This window comes from Theropithecus gelada, chromosome 8 (assembly GCF_003255815.1).
Source record: "Theropithecus gelada isolate Dixy chromosome 8, Tgel_1.0, whole genome shotgun sequence".
Taxonomy (NCBI): Eukaryota; Metazoa; Chordata; class Mammalia; order Primates; family Cercopithecidae; genus Theropithecus; species Theropithecus gelada.
The window spans coordinates 146,749,496-146,776,242 of record NC_037676.1 but is presented as its reverse complement, the minus strand read 5'-3'; the positions used below and the strand labels follow the sequence as shown (position 1 = coordinate 146,776,242).

At 64.7% G+C, this 26,747-nt stretch overlaps 6 protein-coding genes across 13 annotated transcripts; 3 read left to right on the top strand and 3 right to left on the bottom strand.

Moving 5' to 3' along the window:
• Positions 1-57: 57 nt before the first annotated feature.
• Positions 58-2,900, top strand: C8H8orf82 (chromosome 8 C8orf82 homolog). Of its 3 annotated transcripts, none has more exons than XM_025394554.1 (3): positions 58-390; positions 1,051-1,099; positions 1,334-2,900. In XM_025394554.1, exons 1-3 carry the CDS (start codon positions 235-237, stop codon positions 1,777-1,779), a joined length of 651 nt encoding a protein of 216 aa, XP_025250339.1. In that variant the 5' UTR covers positions 58-234; the 3' UTR covers positions 1,780-2,900. The 3 variants fall into 3 exon arrangements, with proteins under 3 accessions (XP_025250339.1, XP_025250338.1, XP_025250340.1); XM_025394555.1 differs by lacking the exon at positions 58-390 and adding an exon at positions 594-872; XM_025394553.1 differs by having other exon boundaries at positions 1,051-2,900.
• On the top strand, positions 2,086-6,754 carry LRRC24 (leucine rich repeat containing 24). Of its 2 annotated transcripts, none has more exons than XM_025394549.1 (5): positions 2,086-2,159; positions 4,089-4,312; positions 4,406-4,684; positions 4,858-5,017; positions 5,720-6,754. In XM_025394549.1, the coding sequence occupies exons 2-5, from the start codon at positions 4,148-4,150 to the stop codon at positions 6,652-6,654; spliced, it is 1,539 nt and encodes a 512-aa protein (XP_025250334.1). In that variant the 5' UTR covers positions 2,086-2,159; positions 4,089-4,147; the 3' UTR covers positions 6,655-6,754. The 2 variants fall into 2 exon arrangements, with proteins under 2 accessions (XP_025250334.1, XP_025250333.1); XM_025394548.1 differs by having other exon boundaries at positions 4,849-5,017.
• On the bottom strand, positions 3,945-11,170 carry LRRC14 (leucine rich repeat containing 14). Of its 3 annotated transcripts, XM_025394551.1 has the most exons (5): positions 11,093-11,170; positions 10,327-10,393; positions 9,071-9,510; positions 8,296-8,880; positions 3,945-8,207 (listed from the first exon to the last, which is right to left on the bottom strand). In XM_025394551.1, exons 3-5 carry the CDS (start codon positions 9,397-9,399, stop codon positions 7,640-7,642), a joined length of 1,482 nt encoding a protein of 493 aa, XP_025250336.1. In that variant the 5' UTR covers positions 9,400-9,510; positions 10,327-10,393; positions 11,093-11,170; the 3' UTR covers positions 3,945-7,639. The 3 variants fall into 3 exon arrangements, with proteins under 3 accessions (XP_025250336.1, XP_025250335.1, XP_025250337.1); XM_025394550.1 differs by lacking the exon at positions 10,327-10,393; XM_025394552.1 differs by lacking the exon at positions 10,327-10,393 and having other exon boundaries at positions 7,096-8,207; positions 9,071-9,424; positions 11,093-11,138.
• Positions 11,171-11,320: 150 nt separating this feature from the next.
• Positions 11,321-17,962, top strand: RECQL4 (RecQ like helicase 4). The gene is made up of 21 exons (XM_025395185.1): positions 11,321-11,434; positions 11,500-11,533; positions 11,643-11,737; positions 11,962-12,102; positions 12,385-13,158; positions 13,256-13,382; positions 13,682-13,813; positions 13,897-13,989; positions 14,067-14,203; positions 14,613-14,696; positions 14,768-14,941; positions 15,023-15,202; positions 15,531-15,672; positions 15,762-16,024; positions 16,098-16,386; positions 16,461-16,590; positions 16,673-16,842; positions 16,920-17,100; positions 17,177-17,339; positions 17,461-17,569; positions 17,691-17,962. Exons 1-21 carry the CDS (start codon positions 11,351-11,353, stop codon positions 17,813-17,815), a joined length of 3,627 nt encoding a protein of 1,208 aa, XP_025250970.1. The 5' UTR covers positions 11,321-11,350; the 3' UTR covers positions 17,816-17,962.
• Positions 17,939-21,374, bottom strand: MFSD3 (major facilitator superfamily domain containing 3). Of its 3 annotated transcripts, XM_025395188.1 has the most exons (5): positions 19,195-20,164; positions 18,715-18,862; positions 18,501-18,625; positions 18,318-18,427; positions 18,020-18,232 (listed from the first exon to the last, which is right to left on the bottom strand). In XM_025395188.1, the coding sequence occupies exons 1-5, from the start codon at positions 19,874-19,876 to the stop codon at positions 18,059-18,061; spliced, it is 1,239 nt and encodes a 412-aa protein (XP_025250973.1). In that variant the 5' UTR covers positions 19,877-20,164; the 3' UTR covers positions 18,020-18,058. The 3 variants fall into 3 exon arrangements, with proteins under 3 accessions (XP_025250972.1, XP_025250971.1, XP_025250973.1); XM_025395187.1 differs by having other exon boundaries at positions 17,939-18,232; positions 18,318-18,625; positions 19,195-21,374; XM_025395186.1 differs by having other exon boundaries at positions 17,939-18,427; positions 19,195-21,374.
• A 740-nt stretch (positions 21,375-22,114) lies between these two features.
• Positions 22,115-25,990, bottom strand: GPT (glutamic--pyruvic transaminase). Its single transcript, XM_025394613.1, has 12 exons — positions 25,838-25,990; positions 24,609-24,774; positions 24,383-24,472; positions 24,202-24,310; positions 23,953-24,086; positions 23,595-23,838; positions 23,368-23,447; positions 23,164-23,300; positions 22,882-23,056; positions 22,624-22,779; positions 22,438-22,550; positions 22,115-22,371 (listed from the first exon to the last, which is right to left on the bottom strand). The coding sequence occupies exons 2-12, from the start codon at positions 24,768-24,770 to the stop codon at positions 22,281-22,283; spliced, it is 1,491 nt and encodes a 496-aa protein (XP_025250398.1). The 5' UTR covers positions 24,771-24,774; positions 25,838-25,990; the 3' UTR covers positions 22,115-22,280.
• Between the last annotated feature and the right edge of the window lie 757 nt (positions 25,991-26,747).

Below are 26,747 nucleotides of genomic sequence, written 5' to 3'. Positions count from 1 at the left end.
CGCCGTCTCCTGTTCCTTGTGGGCGCGGCCGGGGGCGGGAAGAGACGCGGGGCCGACCGGAAGGGGCGGGGCGGGCGAGCCCCCGAGGCCAGAGGGAAAGGGAAGAGCGCCGGGCCCGGGTCGCGGAGGCGGGCGCCGCCGGAACGCGAGGCGCGGGGCTGCTGCGGGCGGGCGCGAGTTCGCGCGGCACCGCCCTCGGCGTGACCTGCTGGCCGCTTCCGGCGCGGGAGGAGAATGTGGTCGCAGTGCGGGGCGCTCCGGAGCCTGGCCTTGGCGCGGTCGCGGGGAGCCCGGCCCTGCAGCGGGGATGGGGGCGTTTCCTACACGCAGGGGCAGAGGCCCGAACCCCAGACCCGCGAGTATTTCTACTACGTGGACCACCAGGGCCAGGTGGGAGGAGGCAAGGCCGTTGCTCGAGGGGCGGGGCCGGGAGAGGTGCCTGTGGGCGGGGCCGGAGGCGAGGGTTTCTGTGGGCGCGGCAGTTGCCAGAGGGGCGGGGCCGAAGGGAAGTCCCACGTGGGGGGGCGGGGGGGGGGGGGGGGGCGACCTGGACTCGGCAGAGCTGGAGGAGCGCGCGCTAGAAAGACGGGAGCTGGGTCGGTCCGGCTGAGGCTCCTACACGGGCCGCGTCCCTGCTGCGTCGTGCAGCTCCGGACTTTGCCCTGCAAGCCCCCAGCCCTGGCGCTGACTTCTCGCCGCTGCCAGGGAGACACCCGGGCCGCCCCGCATTTTTTTGGAAGCCCTGTCAAAGGCAGCGGCGTGTCCGGGAGGCAGCAAGCCAGGTAGTCTCCGCGGAGGAGGTGACACAACTGATTACAAACTTGAAAAGAGGGAAAACGTGCAGGAAAGACTTGACTGACCAGGGAGCAGAAGTGCGCATAGATGCGGAGAAGTCGGCAGGGCCCCCAGGTTTACCTTCCACGAGCCTCCCTGCATTCGGTGTGCACAGACAAGCAGGAAAAGTGGGCTCGGGCCGGTTCAGGACCTCCCGAGCTTCCCAGCCTCCCCCTGCACGCTGGGACTCATCATGGCCCGGCCCTCTGTTTGCAGCTTTTCCTGGATGATTCCAAAATGAAGAATTTCATCACCTGCTTCAAAGGTAATGTTGTGCCTTCCTCCTCAGCCCTTTCTTTCTCCCTTCGGGCAGCCCCGGATGGGCTCCCGACTCTGCCGATGGACCCAGCGCACCAAGGAGTGGGCGTCCTGCGCTCAGGAGCCCCGCTGAGTGAGGCCAGGCGAACCTCTTGCCGCCGGCGCCTGCCTTCGGTGTGGTCCTGGGCCCGGCAGCCTTGGGAGCCCAGCGCGCTGAGCATCCGCGCCCTTCATCCCCCAGACCCGCAGTTCCTGGTCACCTTCTTCTCCCGCCTGAGACCCAACCGCAGCGGGCGCTACGAGGCTGCCTTCCCCTTCCTCTCGCCCTGCGGCAGAGAGCGCAACTTCCTGCGCTGCGAGGACCGGCCGGTGGTCTTCACGCACCTGCTGACCGCGGACCACAGGCCTCCGCGCCTCTCCTACTGCGGCGGTGGTGAGGCCCTGGCCGTGCCCTTCGAGCCGGCGCGCCTGCTGCCCCTGGCCGCCAACGGGCGCTTGTACCACCCGGCGCCGGAGCGTGCGGGCGGCGTGGGCCTGGTGCGCTCCGCCCTGGCCTTCGAGCTCAGCGCCTGCTTCGAGTACGGGCCCGGCGCGCCCGCGCTGCCCTCGCACGTGCGCTGGCAGGGCCGCCGCCTCGCCCTCACCATGGACCTGGCCCCGCTGCTGCTCGCGGCTCGGCCCCCCTGAGCGGGGCCACGGGAAAGGCAGGAGGCCGCGGGCGCCCCTCACCCCGCTCCCGCGGGACCCCACGCCCCGGAAAGCCCGCGCCACCCGCACTCGCGACAGCCTAGTGCGCCTGCGCGCCCCGCCTCCCCATCCGGCGCTGTCCTTGGTGCTGCCGCGGCCCGGCCCTCCCGGACCCTCCGCTCCCCACGGCGCGCGCCCCCCGCGCACCCGACTCCGGCGCCCTCCGGATTGGCCCGCGCTGGAGACGTCAGGCCCAGGCGGCGGGCGCGGGACTCTGGTGCGCGTGCGCGAGCGTCCCCCGCCCCCTCCCAGCCCGGCCGCTGCTCGGACCGGGGCCGCCACCTGCACGGCGGGGGAGCCGCTCGCCGCGGGAGCGTCAGGTGAGAGGACGCCCGGCCCAAGGTCACCAGGCGTGGGGAGACTGGGGGGTCGGGGACCACCCTGGCTCTGACCCTGGTGCGCTCCGAGAAGGGCGTGGGTCTTGGAGGGGGATGGGGACCGCGGAGGCCACGCCCTCCCTGAGCCCGGCCGAAAACCGACCGGCGCTCGTGGGTAGCAGAGGAGACCGTGGGGGATACAGGCACCGGGTCGCAGTGCTGCAGAGGTGCGCAAGGGCCGCCCGGAGACCAGCTTGGGCCTCGCACTGTGCCCTAGGCGGCACAGGGCGTTCCATCCTCTTCCCTCCCCGCCTCCCACACAGAGGGGCGCCCAGGAGGCAGTTACAGTCGTCGCGGAATCCTGCGTGTGACACCCCGCCCCTGCCCAGCGGATTAGGGGGTGTCCTCTGGTAAAAGGATTTCTGGGCTTCTTCCAGCCTGGGGCCCTCATCCCTGCTCTGGCAGGCCTTTCTACACCAATCTGCATCTAGGGGGGGCCAGCGTGAGCAGCAGCGCCCTGAGATCTGAGGCCAAGAACCTTCTCCACTTGAGAAGCCTTCCTGCTGGAGGCTGACTGGGCCAGGCCTGGAGCCACGTACCAACCCTTTTTACCCAGGGAATGGATCCCAGGGGCCCAGATAACGCCCCCAACTTCTTGGGGTTCACACGCATCTTGAGACATCTGGGAACTGCCTCCGCCTGGGCCAGAGCTATCCATTAAAACTTTATTGCTGTGCTTATTTATCTCTAGTGACTTTAAATAATCATATGACTTACAATTTAGGGCAAGATTTAAATAAACACCAAGGCCACTTGGTCCCGTCCCTTTCCACATGACTCGGCAAAGAGGAAGAGCTGGTGGACAGGCAAATGTCTGGGGAGGCCTGCCAGATGAGGCTGGGAGACAGGACACCTGCAGCCCTGTCTTCCCTGGCTTCGGGTAGGCTGGCTGGCTTAGTCCAGATCCCTGCTTTTAAAACTGGGCTCCTTGTTCCTGAAACCAGACCCCAGCCTTCCCATTTCTTTAGGATAAGTACATGCATATGGTCCCCCAGCAAACTCCCTGCTCCTTGCTGATTTCAGAGGTCACACTGCTCCCAGAGCCCATTTGGGAAGCCACACCAGAAACCCAATTGGTGGCCCAAGGCCCCCCCCGCCACCCCATCCCACCCCAGCTTTCCCAGGGCCCCATCTATCCCCAAAGACAGGACACCTTTCTGGGGGCCAGCATGGGAAGCACAGACCCATGGCTCCTGAGCCGACTTTCCCATTATTTTTCTCATCCCCCAATTCTCTGACAGGTTACCTGAGAAAAAGACCCAATTCTAGTTAAGCTGGTCCCACCCCTAGGCCAGGAGCAGGTGCTGGACAAAGCTGTGCCTTGAATTCCCTGGGGCTCGTAGCTCCTCTGAAGCCAGCTCTGCCTGGGCCCCCACAGGATGACAAGGAGGTGTGTCTGCCCAGGGCCTGTTCTCCCCTTCCTAGCTATGCTTGGGTAATGGGGCCCCAGGCTTTGTCACCTAAGCAAAGTTCCCAAGCCCATACCCTGTACTTCCAGCTTCTTGCACCGTAGAACCAAACAGCAACCACTTGCCTGGGGGTAGAGTCGGGGGCAGCAAGCGACACACATCCATGTCCTGAGCAGGAAGCTCCTGACCTGCTGGGCATGGGTGGAGGAGGAAGGGAAGGTGACAGGGTTGGGTGGCTCTCCCTACATGGTCACATCCTGTGAAGAGGACACCAGGAATTCTAAATTCGAACCTGATGCCCCAGAGCTTTAAGAAAATGTTTTTGTCAAAGGAGAAAACCGAACGTTTTATTAGTTTCTTGAACCGATTTATAGCGTCAAAAGTTAGACGCAGGTGCAGGCCTCCATTCCATCTATTGGCTGGCTCTCGACTGCCGAGACTGGCCTGCCAACCTGTGTTTCAGGAGGGCACGCGTCCGCGGCTGAACCGCGGAAGGGCCGGTGAGGAGCTGGGCCTCGGGAGATGGCCCCGGGGGCCCCCGCGCTGCTGGTGCTGCTGCTGCTGCTGCTGCTACTGCCGCCCCGCACCGCTGGCTGCCCAGCAGCCTGTCGCTGCTACAGCGCCACAGTGGAGTGCGGCGCCCTGCGGTTGCGTGTCGTCCCGCTGGGAATCCCGCCAGGGACGCAGGTGGGCACTGTGTGGAGCTGCGGGAGGACAGGGTGCCCCCAGGGAGAAGACCCCCGCAGTGGGGTAAGCGCCTCCCCTTTCCCCGGCCTGCAGACACTGTTCCTGCAGGACAACAACATCGCGCGCCTGGAGCCAGGAGCCCTGGCGCCGCTCGCCGCTCTGCGGCGGCTCTACCTGCACAACAACAGCCTGCGCGCCCTGGAGGCCGGCGCCTTCCGCGCGCAGCCGCGCCTGCTGGAGCTGGCGCTCACCAGCAACCGGCTGCGCGCCTTGCGCAGCGGCGCCTTCGCAGGCCTGGCCCAGCTGCGCGTGCTCTACCTGGCGGGCAACCAGCTGGCGCGGCTGCTGGATTTCACCTTCTTGCACCTGCCGGTGAGCGCCTGGGGTCTGAAGGGGCGGGAGATTCCATTATGGCCGCTCGCCCTGTAGGGCAGGAGTAGTTAGAAAAGGCAACGTAGTGTAGCTTGGTAAGAAGGGGGAGGCATGCCCCCAACCTCGGCGCCCTTTTTCCTCACGATCTGCTGTCCCTACTTCAGCGACTGCAGGAGCTTCACCTGCAAGAAAACAGCATTGAGCTGCTGGAGGACCAGGCTCTAGCGGGGCTGTCCTCCCTAGCACTGCTGGACCTCAGCAGGAACCAGCTGGGTACCATCAGCCGAGAGGCGCTGCAGCCCCTGGCCAGTCTGCAAGTCCTGCGCCTCACAGGTACCTCTTCCTCGGAAAGTGTCTCTGTCTTGGCCAGGTGGTGGCAGTAGGGAACAGGCTCATGTGTGGAGGGGCTTTGATAGCAGGCAACTGGGCAGCAGTCTGGAGGGCCGCACCACCGCCTGCAGCCACAGTGGAGGGCTGCGGGAATGGGCGTGTTGGGGGATACAGCTCAGGCACCCTGCCTGAGGAAGACAAGACAGGAACCCCACAGGGTGACTTAACAGAGTTGAGGATTCTGTACACTTTTAGGCCCTCAGAGGGGAGGCAAAAATTGCAAAGGAGAGAGACAGCTGATCAGGACTGGGGACATTCCCGAGGGAACATCCAAAGACAAGGCTGAGAGGACTTGTGAGGTTTCAGTGCTGGTGAGATGCCTATGTGGAAGCCCAGGTTCCTAAAAACAGTGGCACTTGTTGCAGGAAGATTTGAGGAGCAGGTGCTTTCTCAGAGACTGACGCAGAAGTGATCTGTAACAGGCATCACAGAGCTAAAGCGGAGGGGGGCGGGGCGGGGGTGAAGGGCTGCTGCCGCCCCAAGGAGCTTGGGGTGAAGGAAGGGGTGGCAGGGGCCTTGGACTCCGTGTGAAAAGGCTGTGGTAGGTGGGAAAGAGGTCCCTGCCCTGGCCCGCAGAACCCCAACTGCACAGGCTGTGTTGTAGCACCATCCTCAAGCCACCTGCCTGATGCTGCTCTCCCACAGAGAACCCATGGCGCTGTGACTGCGCCCTGCACTGGCTGGGTGCCTGGATCAAGGAGGGCGGCCAGCGGCTGCTCACCTCCAGGGACAGGAAGATTATGTGTGCAGAGCCCCCGCGCCTGGCGCTCCAGAGTCTCCTGGACGTATCCCACAGCAGCCTCATCTGCATTCCGCCCTCTGTCCACGTGCAGCCGCTAGAGCTCACAGCCAACCTGGGTGAGGACCTGCGGGTTGCCTGCCAAGCCTCCGGCTACCCGCAGCCATTGGTGACCTGGAGAAAGGTGCCCCAGCCTCGCGAGGGCCGGCCGCAAGCCCAGGCCCAGCTAGAAGGTGGGGCGCCGGGCCTGGGCGGACACTCGGCATCCGACACGGGCAGCGGCATGCTCTTCCTCAGCAACATCACGCTGGCCCATGCCGGCAAGTACGAGTGCGAGGCCTCCAATGCTGGTGGCGCTGCCCGCGTGCCCTTCCGGCTCCTGGTCAACGCGTCCCGACAGCAGCCGCAGCAGCCCGCGCAACCGCCACCTCCGGCCGCCCGCCCCGCTGGTCGCGAGCCCCGGCCCGAGGCGGGAAGCATGGCCTTCCGCGCCCTGGGCCTGGCCACGCAGACGGCCATTGCGGCGGCCATCGCGCTGCTGGCGCTCACGGCGCTGCTCCTGGTCGCCATGATCTGTCGCCGGCGCCGCAGGCGAAAAAAGGCGCGGGGGCCACCGGGGGAGGGCGCGCTGTTCGTCAACGACTACTCGGACGGCCCCTGCACGTTCGCACAGCTAGAGGAGCTCCGCGACGAGCGCGGACACGAGATGTTCGTCATCAACCGCTCCAAGCCGCTCTTCGCCGAGGGTCCGGCAGAGGCGCCGGCGGACTGCGGACCAGCAGAGGGGGCGGGGCCGGGACTCCGCGTGCCCCCGCCAGTCGCCTACGAGATCCATTGCTAGGGCGGCGGGCGCGGGCAGATGACGTGGGCGCCGGGGATTGGCCGGCGCGGCCGCGCACATGCTCCGTCAGTAAAGGTGGAAGCCGCGCAGTGTGCGGTGAGCCGTCTGTGGGACGCGCACCGGGAGCCTTGCACTCGGGAATCCTGGGGTAGCAATGGAAGGTGGCCAGGGAGGCCCCAACACCTCCCTTGAAGTTCTTCCAAAAAGACATCACCCCAACCTCCAGCTCTGCAGGGGGGTCCCTCGCTGGCCCTGGCCGGCCACGGTAGGATCTTGGGCCTCCGAAAGGTGGGAAGAGCAAGGACTGGCCAGCAGTGCAGACGGGGCCACCCTGCGGGCAGGCTGGATGGCAGTTGTTGCCCAGTGGCCATGTTGGGGATGGTGACAGCAGAGATAAGGATAAGGCTGACCAATGTGGACAGAAAAAAAAAGAGCCATAAATTCAATTTCCAGGCACATTTGTACCTTGATGACCCCCTCCAGCCCGAGCCCAGCCCAGTGGGGTGGCTGGGTGGCAGGCCAGGGAACACGTTAAGAGGCACGAGTGCCTGGGGACCCCAGCCTCCCTGAAGCAGCTTCTGTCCAACTTCAACCCCAGAGCACTGAGCTCTCAGTAAAGGGATGGGAAAGGCTCAGAGAGACCATCATCTCTCTCAACTCACAAGTGGGATCCCAAAGCATTTGCACAAAGGACCAGGACCCCAGAGGGCAGCCAAATGCAGCCAAACTGAGCAGGGCAATGGAGGCCTGACATCCAGCCCTGGGGCCCACAGATGGTCAGCCAATCATGGAGCAAGTGCAGGGAAAACCGCGTGGGGCACTGCAGAAAGCAGGGGAGGCTCGAGGTGTGCCCAGAAGCAAGGCGGACCCAGCAGGAAACCAGAAACCAGTGCTTTTGTGACAGGCCTCCACCAGGGTCCCAGCAAAGGCCCTGCCTACCTAAAGAGACTGCAGGACAGCCTGTGTCTCACCCAGAGCTACTTCATCATAGGCTGAAGTAGTCTGCAGCCAGTCGCCCGTAGATGTCCGTGGTCCAGAGCACATGGGCACGGCCTGAGGCTAAAAGCAGCTGATGCAACTCTGCTTCTACGCGGGCAAACTTCTCCTCATTGATGGAGGCCTCCAGCAGGACAGAGGCAGGCGGCGGCCAGGGCAAGCCCTCATAGCAGTCCACAGGGAAGGGGTGCACCACAGTACGCAGCTCAGCCTGCGCCACTGAGTCCCGCAACAGCTCCTTGAGGCCCGCCATGGACAGTGGGTTGCCATAGAGGCCAAGGTACCGGAGACTGGTGCACCGAGTCAGGATGGGTAGTGTGGCCAACAGCTGGGTGTCTGCAAGCTGGCACTCAGTCAGCTCCAGATGCAGCAGTGTGGCTGCTGATGCCTGCAGCAGACCCTGGAAGGGTGCCAGCTGGCTGCCAGACAGGTCGTTACCACTCAGGTCCAACTTCTTGAGGTGGGCAGCATGGGGGCTCTGTGCCAGGAAGCGCAGGTCCTCAGGCAACAGAGCACAGAAGGCCAACTCCAGGCTCTCCAGGGGGCTCTGCAGGGTGCTACAGGGGACACAGGGGTCACAGACAGGCAGAGCCAGGGAGGGTCCCTACAGAAGGGAGGGGCAGGGCAGTGGTGGGGCCCGCTCACCTGAGCAGCTGGTCCAGCCTCCCTGAAAGGAGAGAGGAGCCCATGCTGAGCTCGCGCAGACAGGTGAAGCGGCCCATCTGGGCAAGGAAGTAGCGGAAGTTGTCCTCGCCATCCACGGAGGGCTGCCTTGAATCCCCATGCACATAGTGGAGCCGCAGGCTGGCCAGGTGCTGGAAGCGAGCCACGTGTGGGATGATTACAGACAGGCCACGCAGGCCCAGGTTGTTGAAGCGCAGGTCCACGCGGCGCAGGCAGCCTGCATCCAGAAGCTGCAGCAGGGCCACAGTGTTGCGCATGGGCAGGTCCTCAGCTCGCAGGTCCCGGCAGCAGAGCCGCAGTGGGCTGCCCACGCTGCTTCGGAGTGCCTCCCGCAGGAAGGCATAGGAGGCCCGGTTCACCCGCAGGTCCACACGCACCTCCACGGGGATGGGGGCTGGCCCAGGCTCTGTGGCGCCCCCCTGCTGCTGGGCGATGCATGTGCGAGCCACCGCAGCAGTACAGTCCCACATGCTCATGGTGCCAGGATCCTGTTCCACACCATCATCCAAGAGGCCTGTCATGTCCAGCACCCGCAGCGCATGCTTCCTGGGAGTAGGAATGATCTGAGGAAGGGATCGAGGGGCAGGGCCCATACCCCCTCCCAGCCAGCTTGGGACAGGAGCAACACGCCTGCTCCTGTATGAGCTCTTGCTAACTTTACGACCCAAGCCTAGAACCTTCTCAGGGAACCCACTTACACACCCCTAGCCTGACAACCCTTCAGATAAGTCCATACCTGCAGAGGGGCTGTGTGGTGGCCCCAGGCTCTGGGGTGTGGAGCCGGGCAGTCAGCCCCAGGATGACGGCCTGCATGCTCTCAGTGCTAGGCCGCTCCTGCAGGAGGGCACGGCTGCAGTGGGCACACTCCTGTAGCAGCTGCTGGAAACTGAGCAGCGGGAAGGGCCATGTGTGTACCAACTCGCGCAGTACCACTGTCTTCTTGTCCATGAAGGCCACCTTGAACAGCAGGGGGAAGAGTTCGCGTGGCAGCAGGGGCAGGGCCTGGCAGGCAGCTGGCTGGCACTGCAGCACCTGCCGCGTGCTCAAGAACACAAGCGTGTGCATGGCGCTGGGCCGGGCAGACGGCCACCTGCAGGAGAGGGACTTCAGCAGGGAGGAGAGACCCTAGGCCACTACCAAGCCACACACAGGTGGTAGGAAGGCCCAGCATAGCGCCTGAAACAAAGTCAGCAGTTAGCAGAGGCCACGGCACAGACAAGCACCTATTAGATGCCTAGCGCTGGGCTAGGTGCAGTGAACTGGCAGACAAGGTCACAACTCAGCCCCAGCCCTCCAGAGGCACAGGACTCTTTAGGGAAACCAAGTGTCAAGCAGTGTGACATTGTCGACAACTCGCTTGCTTGGGTGTGCTTTTGACAGATGCCTGTTGCCTTGCAGGGCCCCCCATGGGTACTTCAGGCCTCCCAAATTACAAAGCTGCTTCACAAAACCTTCTTCGAAACCTGAATAAAGTCCAGGCCTCTCCCCACCAACCTTCATCAGCATTAACGTTGACGGGACACTCCAAGGAGTCAAGCAGCCAAATCACGTTTCCCTCCCATCTCCTCACAGAGGCTCTCCAGGGCTACCCTGGGACTCCACAAAACAACAAAGAGCTGGAAGCACAGATGCAGCTTCATAAGCAACAGGGCAGGTTGAAAAGACCGAGACCTAGGGAACACTGAGTCCAGATGATGTAGCCTATGAAATCCAAGCCTTCAATATAAGCCCCCCCCAAAAAACACTATTCTCCAGAGTGTCACCAAGTACGGAGACCCCTGAAAGAAAGCAACCTTCACCTTTGGTGGCTCTTACCAGTGGCCTAAAACCTCTCCCTCTTCCCTGGAGAGCCACTATGGAAAGAACAAGTCTTAAGTATGTGGGATTCGGAAGGTGCAAGGCTACAGATTGCTCAGACAAGGCAAAGAAAGCTGCCTAAGCAGCACCCAAGCTGCAGAGATGCGCGCGAACACTCCCAAGGCCACAAGGTACCTGTGACACAGGGTGCCAGCCCTGCTGCTGACTGCAGCATCCTCAAATCTAAATCGCAGCCATCTCCCTGTGACAGATTAGAAAATGAAGGCCTAGGCCTGGCCCAAGGTCACAGCCTGAGTGACAAGTCAGGGAAGGGGTCTGGGGAGGACACTCTGGCCCCAGGGCCCTTGTTTTTGCCAACTTTTGCACGTACAAATAAGTCCTTAAGGAACCGCTTCCTGAAAAGTCCCAGACACCAACCCTCGGTCTCATTCTGAGATCTCAACGGTCATACCTCGCTCTGACAGGACAGACCAACCGAGCACCTGTCACGGGAGGACACGAAAGCAGACGGCCTGGCCACCAAGGGAGGCAGGCACCTCCGTGCGACGCCCCCGCCCCTCCCGCCGGCCACGGGGAACGCGTCGGCCCTCTGCTGCCTGCGTTTCGAAAAGACGCCCCCGCCCGGCTCCTCTGGGCCTCGAGTCGCGGGAGGCGCTGGTCCCTCCGCTCTTTCTTGTCCCGGGCGGGGCCTGCTCCTCCAAGCCAGGTGCGTCTCCCACCAGGGCCTGACGCCGCTCCGACCGGCCGGGGGACTCCCAGTCCTTGCCGGCCCGCTATGGCACCGCCCGGGCTCCCGGCTTCGGCCCCGGGCTCCCAAATGCAGCTACTGCCTCCCTCAGCCGGGCCGCCCCGAGCGACCACTGCCACGCCCCTTGCGGCCAGGCAGGGCCAGGGACGTACGCCGCCCCACTCCGACCCCCGCCTGGCCGCCCGCGCTCACCGGTCCCGCAGCCGCAGCCACCCGCCTCCGGCCCCGCCTAGACCGTCCGCCGCGCCCCGCACGGCGCCGCGGCGCCCCGCGATGACGTCGGCGCCCCCCATTGGTTGCTTGTCCAGGGCCCGGCGGACTGGCTGCCTAGTCGCGGTGGCCCCGCCCCCGGCCCGCCGCGCGCCCGCATTGGCTGTTGGCCCCATCGTCTGCGGCGCGGGAGATTCGCTGGGCGGCCGCTGGACTGCGCGGAGGCCTGGCGGGCCCGCCATGGAGCGGCTGCGGGATGTGCGCGAGCGGCTGCAAGCGTGGGAACGCGCGTTCCGGCGGGAGCGCGGGCGGCGGCCGAGCCAGGTACGGGATGCCCTGGGGCCGAGGGGCTGAGGGCGCGGCCCGCGGCTGACGCGTTTCCTTTACAGGACGACGTGGAGGCGGCGCCGCAGGAGACCCGCGGTGAGCGCGCGGCCGGGTGGCGGGGTCCCGGGTCGACGGAGGCGGGAGGACGCCGGGTCGGCTGGGGCCCAGGCTCCACCCTGACCCCGCCTCCCGCCCGCCCACGCAGCGCTCTACCGGGAGTATCGTACTCTCAAGCGGACCGTGGGCCAGGCCGGCGGCGGGCCCCGCAGCTCCGAGTTGCTCCCCGTGGCCGTCGAAGAGGTATCCAGGCCCCGCCACCCCAGCCTCCTCCCACTTTCCTGTTTGGCGGAGTGGCAGGAGCCACGGAGTCGCGGCCAGGCCTCCGTGGGGCACAGAACTTGGGAGGGGGACTGAGCAAAGTGAAGACGGGCCGGGCCTCGCTCCAGGTGTGAGAGGGGTGGGTGGGAGCGCCTCTGCTTCCACACCAGCCTTTTTCTGGCCTGCGCCCCTACTGTCTCCTGCAGGCACCAGAGTCCCACTGCTGGGGGCCCCACCTGAATCGGGCTGCAACCCACAGTCCACAACATACGCCAGGGCGGAGCTGCCAGGGGTCGGTGCCGGACTACGGGCAGCGGCTCAAGGCCAACCTGAAACGCACCCTGCAGGTGAGGAGTTAGCAAGCAGTGAGTCCACACTAGGTCCAGAGGTGCTTCTGGCCCGGGGTTCTTTCTTGTCACTCTTTCCACACAGACAGACACAGGCTCCTGTGCCAACCAGGGCACGAGTCTCCACAGAGTTTCTCGGGGCCTTCGCCCTTGACTCCCTTTCTAGGCCAGCCTTGTGCTAATTAGTCTGCCCTACGATTGAAGGTGGGAACTCAGGCAGGTTTCAGAGTCTACAGAAGCCCAGGGGCCTGAGTTTCTGCTGCCATTCTGTTCGCTTCCCAGGCCGGACCAGCCCTAGGCCGCAGACCCTGGCCTCTAGGAAGATCCTCATCCAAGACGCCCACCCCAAATCCCCCAGGCACAGGGCCTGTCCCCACCTTTGCAGAAAAAGTCAGTGATGAGCCTCCACAGCCCCCTGGGCCCCAGCCAAGGCCAGGCCAGCTGCAGCACCTGCAGGCATCCCTAAGCCAGCAGCTGGCCTCCCTAGATCTTGACTGGTTACAGCGATGTCACAGTGAGATCCCAGACTTTCTGGGGGCCCCCAAAGCCTGCAGGCCTGGCCTAGGCTCAGAGGAATCACAGCTTCTGATCCCGGGTGAGTCAGCTGTCCTTGGTCCTGGTGCTGGCTCCCCGGACCCAGAGGCTTCAGCCCTCCAAGAAGTCAGCATCCGTGCAGGGAGCCCCCAGCCCAGCAGCAGTCGAGGCAAGAAGCAGAGACGGAACAAGGAGCTCTGGGGGAGCCCCACACAGGTCCAGCAGCAGAGCAGCCAGGCTGGACCCCCATCGGAGGGGGCTGGGGCTGTCACACTTGAGGAAGACCCTCCAGGGGAACCTGTACAGGCACAGCCACCTCAGCCCTGCAGCAGTTTGTCGACCCCCAGGTACCACAGATTCAGCACCTCCAGTCAAGCTAGGGCGGGGAAGGCTGAGGGCACAGCCCACTTGCACATCTCTAGGCTGGCCCGCCATGACAGGGGCAATTACGTACGGCTCAACATGAAGCAGAAACGCTACGTGCAGGGCCGGGCACTCCGTGGCAGGCTCCTCCGCAAGCAGGTAAGACGGCGATGGACTGGGACAGGCCCTCCCTTTCCCTCCCCTCAGCACCCCTGCATGTCCCACCCAGTGACCCTCCTATGTGGGCACCCTTCAGGCATGGAAGCAGAAGTGGCGGAAGAAAGGGGAGTGTTTTGGGGGTGGTGGTGCCACAGTCACGATCAAGGAGTCTTGTTTCCTGAATGAACAGTTTGATCACTGGGCACCCCAGTGTCCTCAGCCAGGTGAGACATCTGCCCTGGAGGGCGGGTCTGCCCACCACCGTGGAGAGGGCATGGTACTCTTTTGGGCGACACTTCTGTTCCAAGCAAAAGACCTTCCAGGTGCCCCTGGTCCAGGCCCTACCCTGGCTCCCCCAAAGCAGGGTGGCAAGGACGAGGATGGGTGTCAACCTTTTATGCTTTAGAAGAAGTACCACAGAAGAAGGGCACTGCCTGCTGCCAACCCCTTTGGGGGAAGAGAAGGTGTGGCCAGTGGTTGTTTTGCTTGGAGCTCCTATTCCACCTTCTCTTGCCTGCTCCAGTAAGTGAGGAAGACACAGACCCTGCTGGCCCTGAGTCGCTGGTTCCTGCACCACAACCTGTGCCTGGGGTGCCCGGCCTGGCCTCCACCATGCTGCCACTCTACTCCTTGGGGCCCTCAGGGCAGCTGGCAGGTAAGCAGTCAGCTGCTGGTCCAGAGCCTTTACCGAGGGGTTGGTGTGACTTAAGTCATGGTGGTCAACACCTGTGTCTGCAGAGACGCCGGCTGAGGTGTTCCAGGCCCTGGAGCAGCTGGGACACGAAGCCTTCCGTCCTGGGCAGGAGCGTGCAGTCATGCGGATCCTGTCTGGTGAGCGTGGCTGCCGGGGCTGAGGCCGGGCTGAGGCCAGGCTGCAGAACCCCGCTGCTGACTCGCGCCCCACACAGGCATCTCCACGCTGCTGGTGCTGCCTACAGGTGCCGGCAAGTCCCTGTGCTACCAGCTCCCGGCGCTGCTCTATGCCCGGCGCAGTCCCTGCCTCACGTTGGTCATCTCTCCCCTGCTGTCACTCATGGACGACCAGGTGTGCACACAGGGCCCTGGGCACATGTACACAGCCAAGAACCAGCACTTGTGACTCCCAAGGGCAACTGCTGCTTCTCCCCTAACCGCCCCCTCCCATGGGAGGTTCAAGGTGTCTGTGGCCTCAGTCCCAGTCCTGGCAGTAGGTCGAAGGCAGCCCAGCTCCACAGGCACCACGGCCACCCCTACAGGAGCTGTGCTGGGAAGGGAGCCCTCCCCACTGAGTCTGTCTGCTCCAGGGCTCCTGGGCCAAGGCCCACAGGTGGCTCTAAACCCTTGGCCCTAGGACCCAGGACCTGGTTCTCCTCTCCCCTGAGGGCCTAGGATGGACATGGCAGCAGCTCTGGGATGACCTGGGGAAGGGCCAGGGCCGGGCTGGCCTATGACGGCCGTTGCTCCTGCATTTGCAGGTGTCTGGCCTGCCACCGTGTCTCAAGGCAGCTTGCATACACTCGGGCATGACCAGGAAGCAACGGGAGTCTGTCCTGCAGAAGGTGGGGGCCTCATGGGCCTAGGGGTGAGGGAGGCAGTGCCTGGGCTGTGCCTCTGATCTTGCTGCCTTCAGGTTCGGGCAGCCCAGGTACATGTGCTGATGCTGACACCCGAGGCACTGGTGGGGGCAGGAGGCCTCTCTCCAGCCACGCAGCTGCCTCCAGTTGCTTTTGCCTGCATTGATGAGGTCCACTGCCTCTCCCAGTGGTCCCACAACTTCCGGCCCTGCTACCTGCGCGTCTGCAGGGTGAGCCATATGTGAACTGGGGTGGGCGGCTAGGGCCAGGATGGGCTGGATGGCCTCACGCCACCACCGCCTCTGGTGCAGGTGCTTCGGGAGCGCATGGGCGTGCACTGCTTCCTGGGTCTCACAGCCACAGCCACACGCCGCACTGCCAGTGACGTGGCACAGCACCTGGCTGTGAATGAAGAGCCTGGCCTCCATGGGCCAGCCCCAGTTCCCGCCAACCTGCACCTTTCCGTGTCCATGGACAGGGACACAGACCAGGTGGGAGTGTGAGCTCTGGGGACCCTGCAGGGCCCTGGCTCCCGACTGCCCACGCTGATGGCTCCTCACCCCCCACGGCCCACGCCGACCTCTCCTCATCCCCCACGGCCCACACCGACTCTCATCGCCCATGGCCCACGCTGACCTCTCCTCACCACCCACGGCCCACGCCGACCTCTCCTCACCCCCTACGGCCCACGCCGACCTCTCCTCACCCCCCACGGCCCACGCCGACCTCTCCTCACCCCCCACGGCCCACACCGACCTCTCCTCACCCCCCACGGCCCATGCTCACCCCGCACTGCCCATGCCGACCACTCCTTGTCAGGCACTGTTGACACTGCTGCAAGGCAAACGTTTTCGAAACCTGGATTCCATTATCATTTACTGCAACCGGCGCGAAGACACGGAGCGGATCGCTGCGCTTCTCCGAACCTGCCTGCATGCAGCCCAGGGCCCAGGGCCTGGAGGTGAGGCACAGACACGGCTGGTGCCCCGGTGAACCCACCTTGGGCACACGTGGCCCCTCCCACTGATTATCTACCTGTCTTCCCCAAAGGTCGTGCCCCCAAAACCACGGCCGAGGCCTACCACGCGGGCATGTGCGGCCGGGAACGGCAGCGGGTACAGCGGGCCTTCATGCAGGGCCAGTTGCGGGTGGTGGTGGCCACGGTGGCCTTCGGGATGGGGCTGGACCGGCCAGATGTGCGGGCTGTGCTGCATCTGGGGCTGCCCCCAAGCTTCGAGAGCTACGTGCAGGCTGTGGGCCGGGCCGGGCGTGATGGGCAGCCTGCCCACTGCCACCTCTTCCTGCAGCCCCAGGTTGGCACCCCCCCAACTGCCAGTGCTCAAGCCCCCAGTGCCCCACCCCACCCTCATGATAGTCGTCCTGCAGGGCGAAGACCTGCGAGAGCTCCGCAGACATGTGCACGCCAACAGCACAGACTTCCTGGCTGTGAAGAGGCTGGTGCAGCGCGTGTTCCCAGCCTGCACCTGCACCAGGCCGTCCCCAGAGCAGGAAGGGACCATGGGTGGAGAAAGACCTGTGCCCAAGTATTCCTCTCAAGAGGCTGAGGAGCTTGGTGTCCACCAGGCAGCCCCAGGACCCAGAAGGACCTGTGTGGGCCATGAGCGGGCACTCCCAGTACAGCTTACCGTGCAGGCTCTGGACATGCCAGAGGAGGGTGAGGAATCTGGGGGTAAGCCATGGGTGTGGATGGGCTGTGCCCACATCCCCTGAGCCCTGCTCTGCCCACAGCCATCGAGACTTTGCTGTGCTACCTGGAGCTGCACCCACGCCACTGGCTGGAGCTGCTGGCAACCACCTATATCCATTGCCGTCTGAGCTGCCCTGGGGGCCCTGCCCAGCTCCAGGCCCTGGCCCACAGGTGAGCACGCCCTGCCCTGAGTTGGAGACAAGGTTGGCGAATCAGGGCTGCTGGCCACATGTTTCCTTTTCCCTGGGCACAGGTGTCCCCCTTTGGCTGTGTGCTTGGCCCAGCGGCTGCCTGAGGACCCAGGGCAAGGCAGCAGCTCTGTGGAGTTTGATATGGTCAAGCTGGTGGACTCCATGGGCTGGGAGCTGGCCTCTGTGCGGCGGGCTCTCTGCCAGCTGCAGTGGGACCATGAACCCAGGACAGGTGCGCCCCGCCCCACCCCACCCCACCCCACCCAGCCCTGGATGCTGCCTGCCTGCATCTGACATGCTTTCCGGCAGGTGTGCAGCGCAGGACAGGGGTGCTTGTGGAGTTCAGGGAGCTGGCCTTCCACCTTCGCAGCCCAGGAGACCTGACCGCTGAGGAGAAGGACCAGATCTGTGACTTCCTCTATGGCCGTGTGCGGGCCCGGGAGCGCCAGGCCCTGGCCCGTCTGCGCAGAACCTTTCAGGCCTTTCACAGGTTGGGAGGAGGCAGGCAGGGCCTGGGACCATCCACCCTCCTGCAGTGATCAGCTCTGACGGGCTCCTCCCCACAGCATAGCCTTCCCCAGCTGTGGGCCCTGCCTGGAGCAGCAGGATGAGGAGCGCAGCACCAGGCTCAAGGACCTGCTCGGCCGCTACTTTGAGGAAGTGGAAGAGGAAGCACAGGGGCCGGGAGACATGGAGGACACGCAGGGCCCTGAGCCAGGGCAGGCCAGAGTGAGTACAGTAAGGCCAGGAAGCTCATCAAGGTTGCACGTTCCTTGGGCTGCATGGGGCTTGCTGTGTGGATGCAGTGCCACGGTAGCTCAGAGCAAGCCTAATGTGCCTGTCCACACAGCTCCAGGATTGGGAGGACCAGGTCCGCTGCGACATCCGCCAGTTTCTGTCCCTGAGGCCAGAGGAGAAGTTCTCGGGCAGGGCTGTGGCCCGCATCTTCCATGGCATCGGTGAGGCCTACAAGGCTCCACCCAATGCAGGCTGGAGCTGGGGCTGGGGCAGGTGAGGCCTGGGACGCCTCCCATGCAGGCTGGGGCTGGGGCTCATGGCTGTGTCTTGACTCCACCGTAGGAAGCCCCTGCTACCCAGCCCAGGTGTACGGGCAGGACCGGCGCTTCTGGAGAAAATACCTGAATCTGAGCTTCCACGCCCTGGTGCGCCTGGCCACAGAAGAGCTCCTGCGGGTGGCCTGCTGATTGCACTGCGTTGGGGGATGTTGGGTAGAGCTGGGGTTGTCAGCAGCTAGGGCAGTGACTGAGGCCCTGGGCAAAACCTGTTACCGGGTGTGAGGACGAGGAGACTCCAAAATGCAGAATATAAAGTGCTCACATTGTTTTTATGGGCCCTCCTGGCCAATGAGGCAGCCCCCACAACCTGGGGACAAGCACATCACATATTCTAGGCACACGTGGCTTTATTGACCAGTCTAGCCACCCAGCTCAGAGAAAGGTGCTGGGTGCCAAGCCCAGGTACAGAACGGGCAAGGCAGAGAGGATGAGCAGGAGGAAGAAGCAGGGATGTGGCCCCAGCCCGTCGGCCAGGCCTCCAGCCAGAGCGCCCAACAGCAGCTTCCCCAGTAGCTCCAGAGTGGCCAGAAGGCTGTAGTGTGTGGCCTGAGGGGGTGGGGGTCAGGGTCAGAGTAAGGCCCACACGGTCCCAGCCCTGCAGTCCCTCTGTGTCCCTGCAATGTCTCCTCACCTGCAGGGCCCTGGGGGCCAGCTGGCTGCAACGCATCATCCCAGTGAAGGTGACTGTGGTGACCAGGCCTCCCAAGAAGTGCTGCAGACATAGGCTCAGCAAGGCTGACCCTGGGAGGGCAGAGGTCAGCAGTGCCCCAGGCTCCTGGCCCCTTTTCCTCCCTCCTCAAAGCCAGCCTCTCACCTCTCAAGATTGTGCCAGGGCCCATGCTGGCCCCCAGGGTGTCCAGGTGGAAGACCAAGGCAGTCTGGCAGGCTAGGCCCCCGAGGCGGAGCCGCAGCACTGACCTCAACAGAGGCAGCAGTTCCCTGGGGTGGGGGTGGGAAATTGGGCAGTATAGGAATTGGGGGCAGCTTGGGTACAAGTGGGTGGGCAGGGCACACTGGGGAGGGCTCACCAGTGCTTGGCCAGCAAGGTCCCACCCAGGGAGGAGCCAGCGATGGAGCAGACCACAGCACCCACACCATTCCACAGTCCCAGCTCAGGGGCAGAAACACCATGGTCCAGCAGGAGAAGAGGAAACAGGCTGCTGGCGCCCTGCTCACCTTGGGTTGCGGAGAGCGGGTATGAGCACAGGAGGTTCCATATCTGCCCCCACCTCCCTTCTCCCCACCTGGGGCCTCAGTCCTGCCCTGCTCTCCTCAGTGTTCCAGAGTTGTAGGTGCTGGGGGGAGAAGTGGGGCAGCCCGAGAGAGCTCAGGGATGTGGCTAGAGCTGGGGGAGGACAAGACAGCAAGGTCCAGCTGCAGAGCCCCGGATGTCGGTCATACCCAAAAAGAGAGTGGCCCTGTAATGGGTTGCAAGCACTGGGGACACACTTGGAGCTGTCCCGGAAGCCCCACCTCTGCTGTTGCCTGCGCCTCGAGGCCTCACTCACCTAGCTTGTAGGTGAGCACAAAGCCTGCCGTCCACAGGGTCCCCGGCACAGCCAGCACGTCCCGCAGGAGGTGCGCGGTGTGGGGACGCTGCTTGGACGGGGCCGGCTGTGGGAGCCGCCGCAGGGCTGGTGCAACCCAGGCCAGGGCCGCGGCCAGCCAGTAGGTGGCAGCCAGGAGCAGAAAGAGTTGCGGCCACGAGAGGGTGGGCTGCAGCGCCAGCAGCGCGCCTCCGGCTAGTGCGGCCCCCAGCTTGTAGGCGACCACCTGCACGGTGTTGCCCGGCCCCAGCTCGGCCGGCTCCAGCAGCTGCACAGCCAGCGCGTCCAGGGCCACATCCTGCACAGCGGCACCCAGGTTCAGCAACAGCAGCAACCCCGCCACTGCGGCGGGCAGCCCGGCCTGGCCAGCTCCAGGCGGGGGCAGCCCGGCAAGGAGCCCACACACCAGGCCCAAGCCTGCCGTGCTGCGCGTCAGCCAGGCCCTCACCGAGCCCTGCGCGTCCACCAGCGGGGCCCACGCCAGCTTGAGCAGCCAGGGAGTGTAGAGAACCTTGGCCAGCCCCACGCGCGTCAGGGAGAGGCCGCCGGCGCGCAGCAGCACGGGCAGGAGGCCGGACTGGAGCCCGTAGGGCAGGCCCTGCACCAGGTAGAGGCCGGCCAGCGGCAGCAACTTCCCATGCATGGCGGCTCCGATCGACTGCGAGGCCGGGAGGTCGGGTTCCAGGTGGGGTCCCGCAAAGCGAGGTCCTCTCCGCGTTGGGTCAGAGGCCACACCCCAGCATGGCTTTGGTTCTGGGGCCAGGCGGAGTCAGCGTCGTACAGGCTGGGGTCTGCACACGTGCGATTGGACTTTAGGAGCATTAACACCCCAGAAGGACCGAAATCGGGTCCAAACAGAGGCGAGCGGTCTGGACACCAGCTCCCGGCATGCTCTGCGCGGCCTCAGGAAAGGGGGCGGGGTCACTGCCTCCCGCGGCTCCCAGCATGCTTTGCGAGACCGCAGGTAAGGGGGCGGGATCACTGCTCCCCCCCGCCCTCCGCGGCTCCCATCATGCTCTGTGCGGTCGCAGGTAAACGGGGCTGGGCCGCTGCCTCCCGGGGCCCTCACCGTCGGCCGGGCCGGACTCTCAGCAGTTTCTCGGCCGCCTAGAGCCACACAGCGGAGACGGGCCACACGGTGTCGCTGGAGCCCCGCGGCCACCGACTCCAGGGCCGGAAGGTCGCGCGAGCCACAGAGACCGGAGCGGGCCAGAGCGTCAGCTCCCTGGCGCCCCCGGTGACCAGTCCGGGCTAGTGCCCGCGGCCGCCCCGCCACGTGCGCGCTCCCAGCGAAGTCCTGCGCTGGTGAGAGGCCCGGAAAGGGAAGCTACAGAGCAGGGCCGGCCTCGAATGTAAGGATCGGCCTGCGCCCACGGCCAGCCCTAGTCTCTCCCAGGAGTCTCGGATCCGCGCCAGGCCTGCTTCCTTCCTGGTGTCTGACCTGCAGCCTGGTTGCTGCAGTGCCCGGCCCCCGCTTCTCCAGCCGCCCCCGTGAAGGCGTCCGTTTCTTAAGGGTTCTGTCGTCGGACCCCAACCTTGCTGTGTCTGGCTTCAGCCCCTCCCTAAGGCAGTGACAGACCCATGGAAGTTAGGAGGGTAGTGTGAAAGGTCAGAACCCAGCTTAGCTCAGAAGGACACGGCCTGCCACTGCCCTTGATGCCCTTCAGTGTCCGGTGACAAGGCTAGGAGCGCCCTGCCTGATTCGAGCCCGCCCTGCCGAGGGAGGGGCCCAGCTGCTGTGTCTCCTGTCCGGAGCTGTGCCCTCAGGGGCTCCTGAGGCCCAGATGAGGCTGTGAAGTGTGGCTTGTGGTTAAGAACCATCTCCAGAGCGAACAAAACCAGATGCCTTGGCCAGTCCGATTTCCAAGTCTGCGAGTCTCTAAAGCCAGTCCGGTCCTTGGCGGACTTGAGGGCACTGGACCCAGTGCACTTTCCTGGCTGCTGTGGTCTCTGAGGGGGTTTCTTGTCAGCTCAGCAGGTTTTTGTTTGCAGGTTTCCTTGTCTATCAAATGGGGGTTATCATGCCTAGTTCAGAAGACCATCTGGGCAGATGGAGTGACCCGCAGCAGTGTCTGCATGTAGTAGGTGCTCAGCCATGCTCCCCAGGCCAGGACACATCACTGTCCACCCCCCTCAGCCCAGCCCCAGCCCTCCCCTGGGACACTCCCTCATCCTCTCCCTCTGCCTCCCACTCCACCCAGCTGAAGGACTACACCACACACTGACACCAAAGGTGGTCTCTCTGGCCCCCCAGACAGTGGCCCCACCCCTACTACCTCGGGTAAGAGAACCAAGACTTCCTCCCTGTTAGTCACTCTGACCAGCCAGCGCCATGCTGGTTTAGTATTTCTCCCTGCCCCAGGGAAGATGTGGACCTCACAGGGAAGACCTGGACCTCACAGGGAAGACGTGGACCTCACAGGGAAGACTTGGACCTCACAGGGAAGACGTGGACCTCACAGGGAAGACCTGGACCTCACAGGGAAGGGACGTGGACCTCACAGGGAAGGGAGCCAGGAAGGAGACAGCTTTCTGCGCCTTCTTCAGGAAAGGCTGTTTCTTTGGGTGGCCAACTGGGCCCCTGGTTCCCTAGATTCTTTGTCAAGCCCCATCCCCACCCCAACAGCTCTGGGGGCTTCCACAAAGGGGTGTGGGCCTGTGCTTTCCTCACATTCCGGACTCTCAGCCCATTTCTGTGTGATCGTGACGGGCTCTGCCCCACAGCAAGAGGCCACGGGGAAGACCCAGCCCATAGTGGGTGCCGGGTCTTCAGGAGGAACAAGTGGGTGCTGGTCGTGGAAGGCCCTTTCTCTGAAGGGACTCAGGCTTGCAAGAAGGGTAGGCAAGTGGGAGCAGACCACGCAGCTGCCAGCGCTTCCTCCCTGGAGTCAGACTGCCACACAGCTTTATTAGGGACCTGCAGAGAGGCAGGGGCCCAGCCCCCCCCCCCCCGCCCGCCAGGCAGCAAGAACAAGTACAGTGGGCTCCAGAGCCCCCAGGGCCCCTGAGCACACAGTCCGGGGCGCCCAGCCTGGCCCCGGCTGGGCTCAGGAGTACTCGAGGGTGAATTTGGCATGAAATCTGCTCAGCTTCTCCAGCAGCAGCCGCAGTTTCTCCAAGGGGGGCAGAATGGTCATCCTGAAAGGAGTTGACAGTGAGTGAAGGGCCAGGGTGGCGGGACAGGCAGTGAGGGCCGGGCCTCACCGGAAGTGGTAGGTGCCTTCCCGCTGCCCAAAGCCGCTCCCAGGCACTACGCAGATGCCAGTCTCCTCCAGGAGGCGCAGGCAGAAGAACATGTCGGGGGCCAGGCCCAGCTCCTGTGAACAGGCAGTCATCAGGGAGAGATGCCTGGCCACCACTGCCCACCCTGCAGCCCCGCCCCCGCCTGACCTGAGCACGCTTCACCGCCCCCGGGGGCAGCTGCACACGCGGGAAGGAGTACATGGCGCCCTGCACTGGGTTGCAGCTGATGCCGGGAGCCTCGTTGAAGACCTGCTCGGTGAGCTTGGCTTTGGCCGCCAGCTCCGCCAGCACTGCCTGCCTCTCCTGTGGCCACAGAGGGAGGGAGGGAGGGCCCATGAGGGCACAGCACTCAGCATCCCCCACCCCCGATTAGGTCACCTGGACCCCCTCCTGCCCCCAACTCACAGCCTGGAACTGCGCGAAGGAGGGGTCAGTGGGCGTGGGCGGGCTGACCACCAGGTCCAGCAGGGCCTGGCCTGGCACCGGCGGGCACAGCCGCACACTCATCAGCTTCAGCATCTGCTGCTGCACTGCAGCGTCCATGTTCACCACCTCCACATAGCCACCGCGGAACCCGCACCTGCCAGGTGAGGGGCGCGTCCAGGCCAGGTGCAGAGGAGTTGGCCCACTGGGCGAGGAGGGCCAGGCCATAGCCCGCGAGCCCCCTCCCGCCTCGCCTGCACGCACTCGCCCATGTAGCCCTTGGAGGTGGAGTGGAAGGAGGCGAGCTCCTGCTGCCCGGCATAGGGCGGCCCCATCTCCATGAGCACCTTCTTGAATGAGTGGAACTGGGAGCCCGCGGCGTACACGTTGTCCTGGTACACCTGGAAGGGCGCAAGGCGTCACGGGGGCTGGCTGTTGCCCGGCTTCCCGCTCCCCTGCACCACGCACCTCGTCCGCCAGCAGAAAGAGCCGCTCTTCGAAGGCGAAGCGGATCACAGCCTCGATGCACTCGCGGGTCTGCACCTGCCCTGGGGTGTGGGGGAGGCAGCAGGGCTGGGTGAGCCAAGGGGGCGCACTGCCCTCCACTGGGCAGCCGGGGGACGGCAGACCCGGCACTGCCTGGGCCAGGGCGCACAAGGGTGCGGGAGGAGTGGGGCGGGGCGGCGGGAACGCACCGGTGGGGTTGCCAGGGTTGATGACACACAGCGCACGAGGGTGGCAGTGGCCACGCGCCTGACACAGTGCACGGTGAAGCTCGGACACGTCCAACGCCCAGGCGCGTTCCTCGTCCAGGTAGTAATCCACCTGCACTGCGCCCAGCTCTGCCAGTGTGGCCGAGTAGAGTGGGTACTGGGGGATGGGAATGAGCACACCTGTGCGTGTGTGGCCCTCGCCGGCCACCAGCAGCTTCAGCACCGTCTGCAAGAAGGAAGGGGAAGGCAGGGTTGGCAGGGCCTGGGGCTGCACCTGTCCCCCACCCTGGGCACCCTCTCTGCAGTGTCAGGAATGTCTTCCTGCGCATGCCCAGCCTACCACGATGGCGTCGCTGGCCCCTGTGGACAGGAAGACATTGTTGGGGTCCGCAGGGATACCTCCGTCGCGCCTCTCAATGTACTGCGCCACGTCCTCCCGGATCAGCTGGATGCCGGAGCTGACGCTGTAGGCCCCTGGACTCGGGCAGGACAGGATGGGAGTTACAGGTGAAGTTCTCAGCCCTCCCAGGGGACCTCCCTCCTCCAGCGGCAGGGCCGCCCTCTGCTTCCTCCTGGCCCTGGCTCTCACCCAGGCTGTGGCCCCCACACGCCTGCAGGATGCGCTCCGCCCTCTTCTTGGCATCGTCAGGGAAGCTGGGGCTGGTCAGAAGATCGGGGTTGACACAGAGAGCCAGGACCTGGGAAGACGGAGTGCTGAGGTCAGGGCACACGGGCGGGGGGTGGAGGGGTGCAGCGGGCACGAGCCTCACCTGGCGCAGGAAGGTGATGGGCCTCTGCCCCATAGCCTGTGCGTCCCCGATGTTGGCACGGATGACCTCGGTGAAAGGCTTCTTCACACCCTGGGAGGGGAGGGGAGCAGGCAGGGAGACCGTGCCCTACCTAACCCCTCAGCCCTTGTGCCGTGAGCCAGTGGGACTGGGGCCAACTCGGCCACCCCAGTGTGACCTGGAGGGCAGCGAGGGGCCTGGGCCATACCTGGCGCAGCTCCTGCTCCAGCTCCAAGGCTCGCTGCACTATGGGGCCACGCACTGCGTACTCCACTTGCCGCACACGCGGATTCATGCTGTGCAGCGTCAGCACCTTCGTCCTCAGTCCATTCCTCACCGCCTGGCTCTGGTCACCTGTGCTCGAGGCCATGACTCTACCCAGACCAGGTGGGAAGGCGGCTCAGGAGGTGGCAGGACCAGAAGTGGGAGTGGGGACAGCTGGGTCTGGCTCAGTGGGCCACGGCTGGGAGGAGGCAGCCGTAGCAGAGGGGACGCCAGGCAAGAGAGCACCCTCTTCACCACAGCTGGCCCCACTGGGGGAGACAGAAAGGGCTGAAGGAGCTGGGGACCTTGGGCCCCGCCCCACCCGTCTGGGAACAGCTCTGCTCCAGGGAGGCAGAAGCAGTGGGCGAGGCGGCAGGCGGGGCTTGGGGCAAGGCCCGGTGCCTGCCCAGTGTCCCCATGAAGGGAGAGCAGGAGACCCACATGGGGGGTAGGTACAGACGTCAGTCCCAGTCCGGACAGCTCTGAGGGACTAGATGTGGGGCCGGGGGCTGAGCGCCTAGGGTGTTCAGGAGGTGAAGGGAGTGCCCAGCAGCCCTGAGGGGCTGGCAGAGCTGGAAAGGAGGGACCCCCGAGGTGAGACTGGAGCCTGGGCTGCTGGGATTTACCCCAGCAGGGCTTGGCCAAGGCCTAGCCCTCGTGGCACCCGCATCTTTGCTTGGGCCAGCGGACCTGTCTCCTTAGTAACTGAGCCAGGCCTCAGGAATCCAGGGGGTGCTGGGGGGAGGGGAGGGGTGTTCAGGCTCTGGGTTCCATCTGGCCTCTCCAGGGCTGGCACCTATGGCCTAGAGGCTGTGAGAGCTCTGTAGCTGGACCTTGGTCCCTGATGAGCACTGCGAGGGGCTGGGGGAGGGGGCTGGAGCCAGGCAGTCCAGCCCTGGGCCCTGGGACAGCTCACACCGTGGCTGCCCTTTCACCAGGCACCAGCTGGGGGTTGCCCTTGGGACACACCCCAGGCTAGGGGTGACCTGAGTTCTCTGGCCCTCTTGTTCCCGATTGGAGGAGAGAGTAGGAAATGAGCCGGGATAGGTCGTCAGAGACCCACCTCCACAAGCCTGCCGAGCCCAAAGGCCAGGCTCAGTGCTGGCCCACCCCAACAGCCACCACGAAACCTGACCCACAGGGGTCAGGATAGCCGGCCCCCAGGCCTCTCACCTTGCACTTCTCTGCTTCGCTGCCACAACGGCCTCCCAGTGCGCAGGCCTGCCCCTCTGGCCCTGAGACAGGGGCACAGGTTAATATAGGCCTGGCCCCAGGCAGAGCCAGCCCCTGCCCGCCCCCTGGCAGCAGAGCCCAAGTGGCAGCCCTGGTGGCAGGTGGACCTTGGGCAGCTGCCCCACCCCCCACACTAAATTTAACCAGCAGCCAGTCCCCGCCTGCCCGTAGCCCTGCAAGAACAGCCTTCCAACCAGGGATGCGAGGGGAAGGGCAGGCCCAAAGGACACTGGGCTGACAGGCCCGTGCTGAGCCAGGAGAGAGAACATCCCAAACCCACGCCACCCAGCACTGGTGGCCACACAAAGCTGCCCGCCATGAACAGACAAACCGGCGGTGCCCTCAGCCCTCCTGCTTGAGGCCCCTAAGGGACCCCCTCACCCTGACACCTTGTGCCCAGCCAGCTCAGAGCCAGAATGGCCAACTGCATGTCCCCTATGCCAGCCCAGGCAGAAGCTGGCAGCCAGGCCCTAGGATTGGGGCTGCATGCCAGGAACTGGGGACCCACAACCCCCTCCCCCCAGGGAGGTTCTGACACAGTCTTGTGCTTGTTTTGCCCCGGTGGCTCTGGCACAAGAGTCTTGTGGAAAACACCACTTCCCTTTCCAGGCCATGGTCCCTGGGACCCCCACCCTCCACCTCCTCAGCACAGACACTCTAGACGCTGGCCCCCATTGGAGGCTCCTTCAAAGCACCTGGCTCCTCTCAGGAAAGCAAAGGGTTACAGAGGAGGCTCCAGGAGGCTGAGCACGGGAGGGAGTGGGTGAGGCCCAGGCTTCCAGCCCAGTGGCCGTGGGCCTCACTCCCACACGGCCAGGGCTGCCACATGCCCCTGCGTGCACCTACAGGC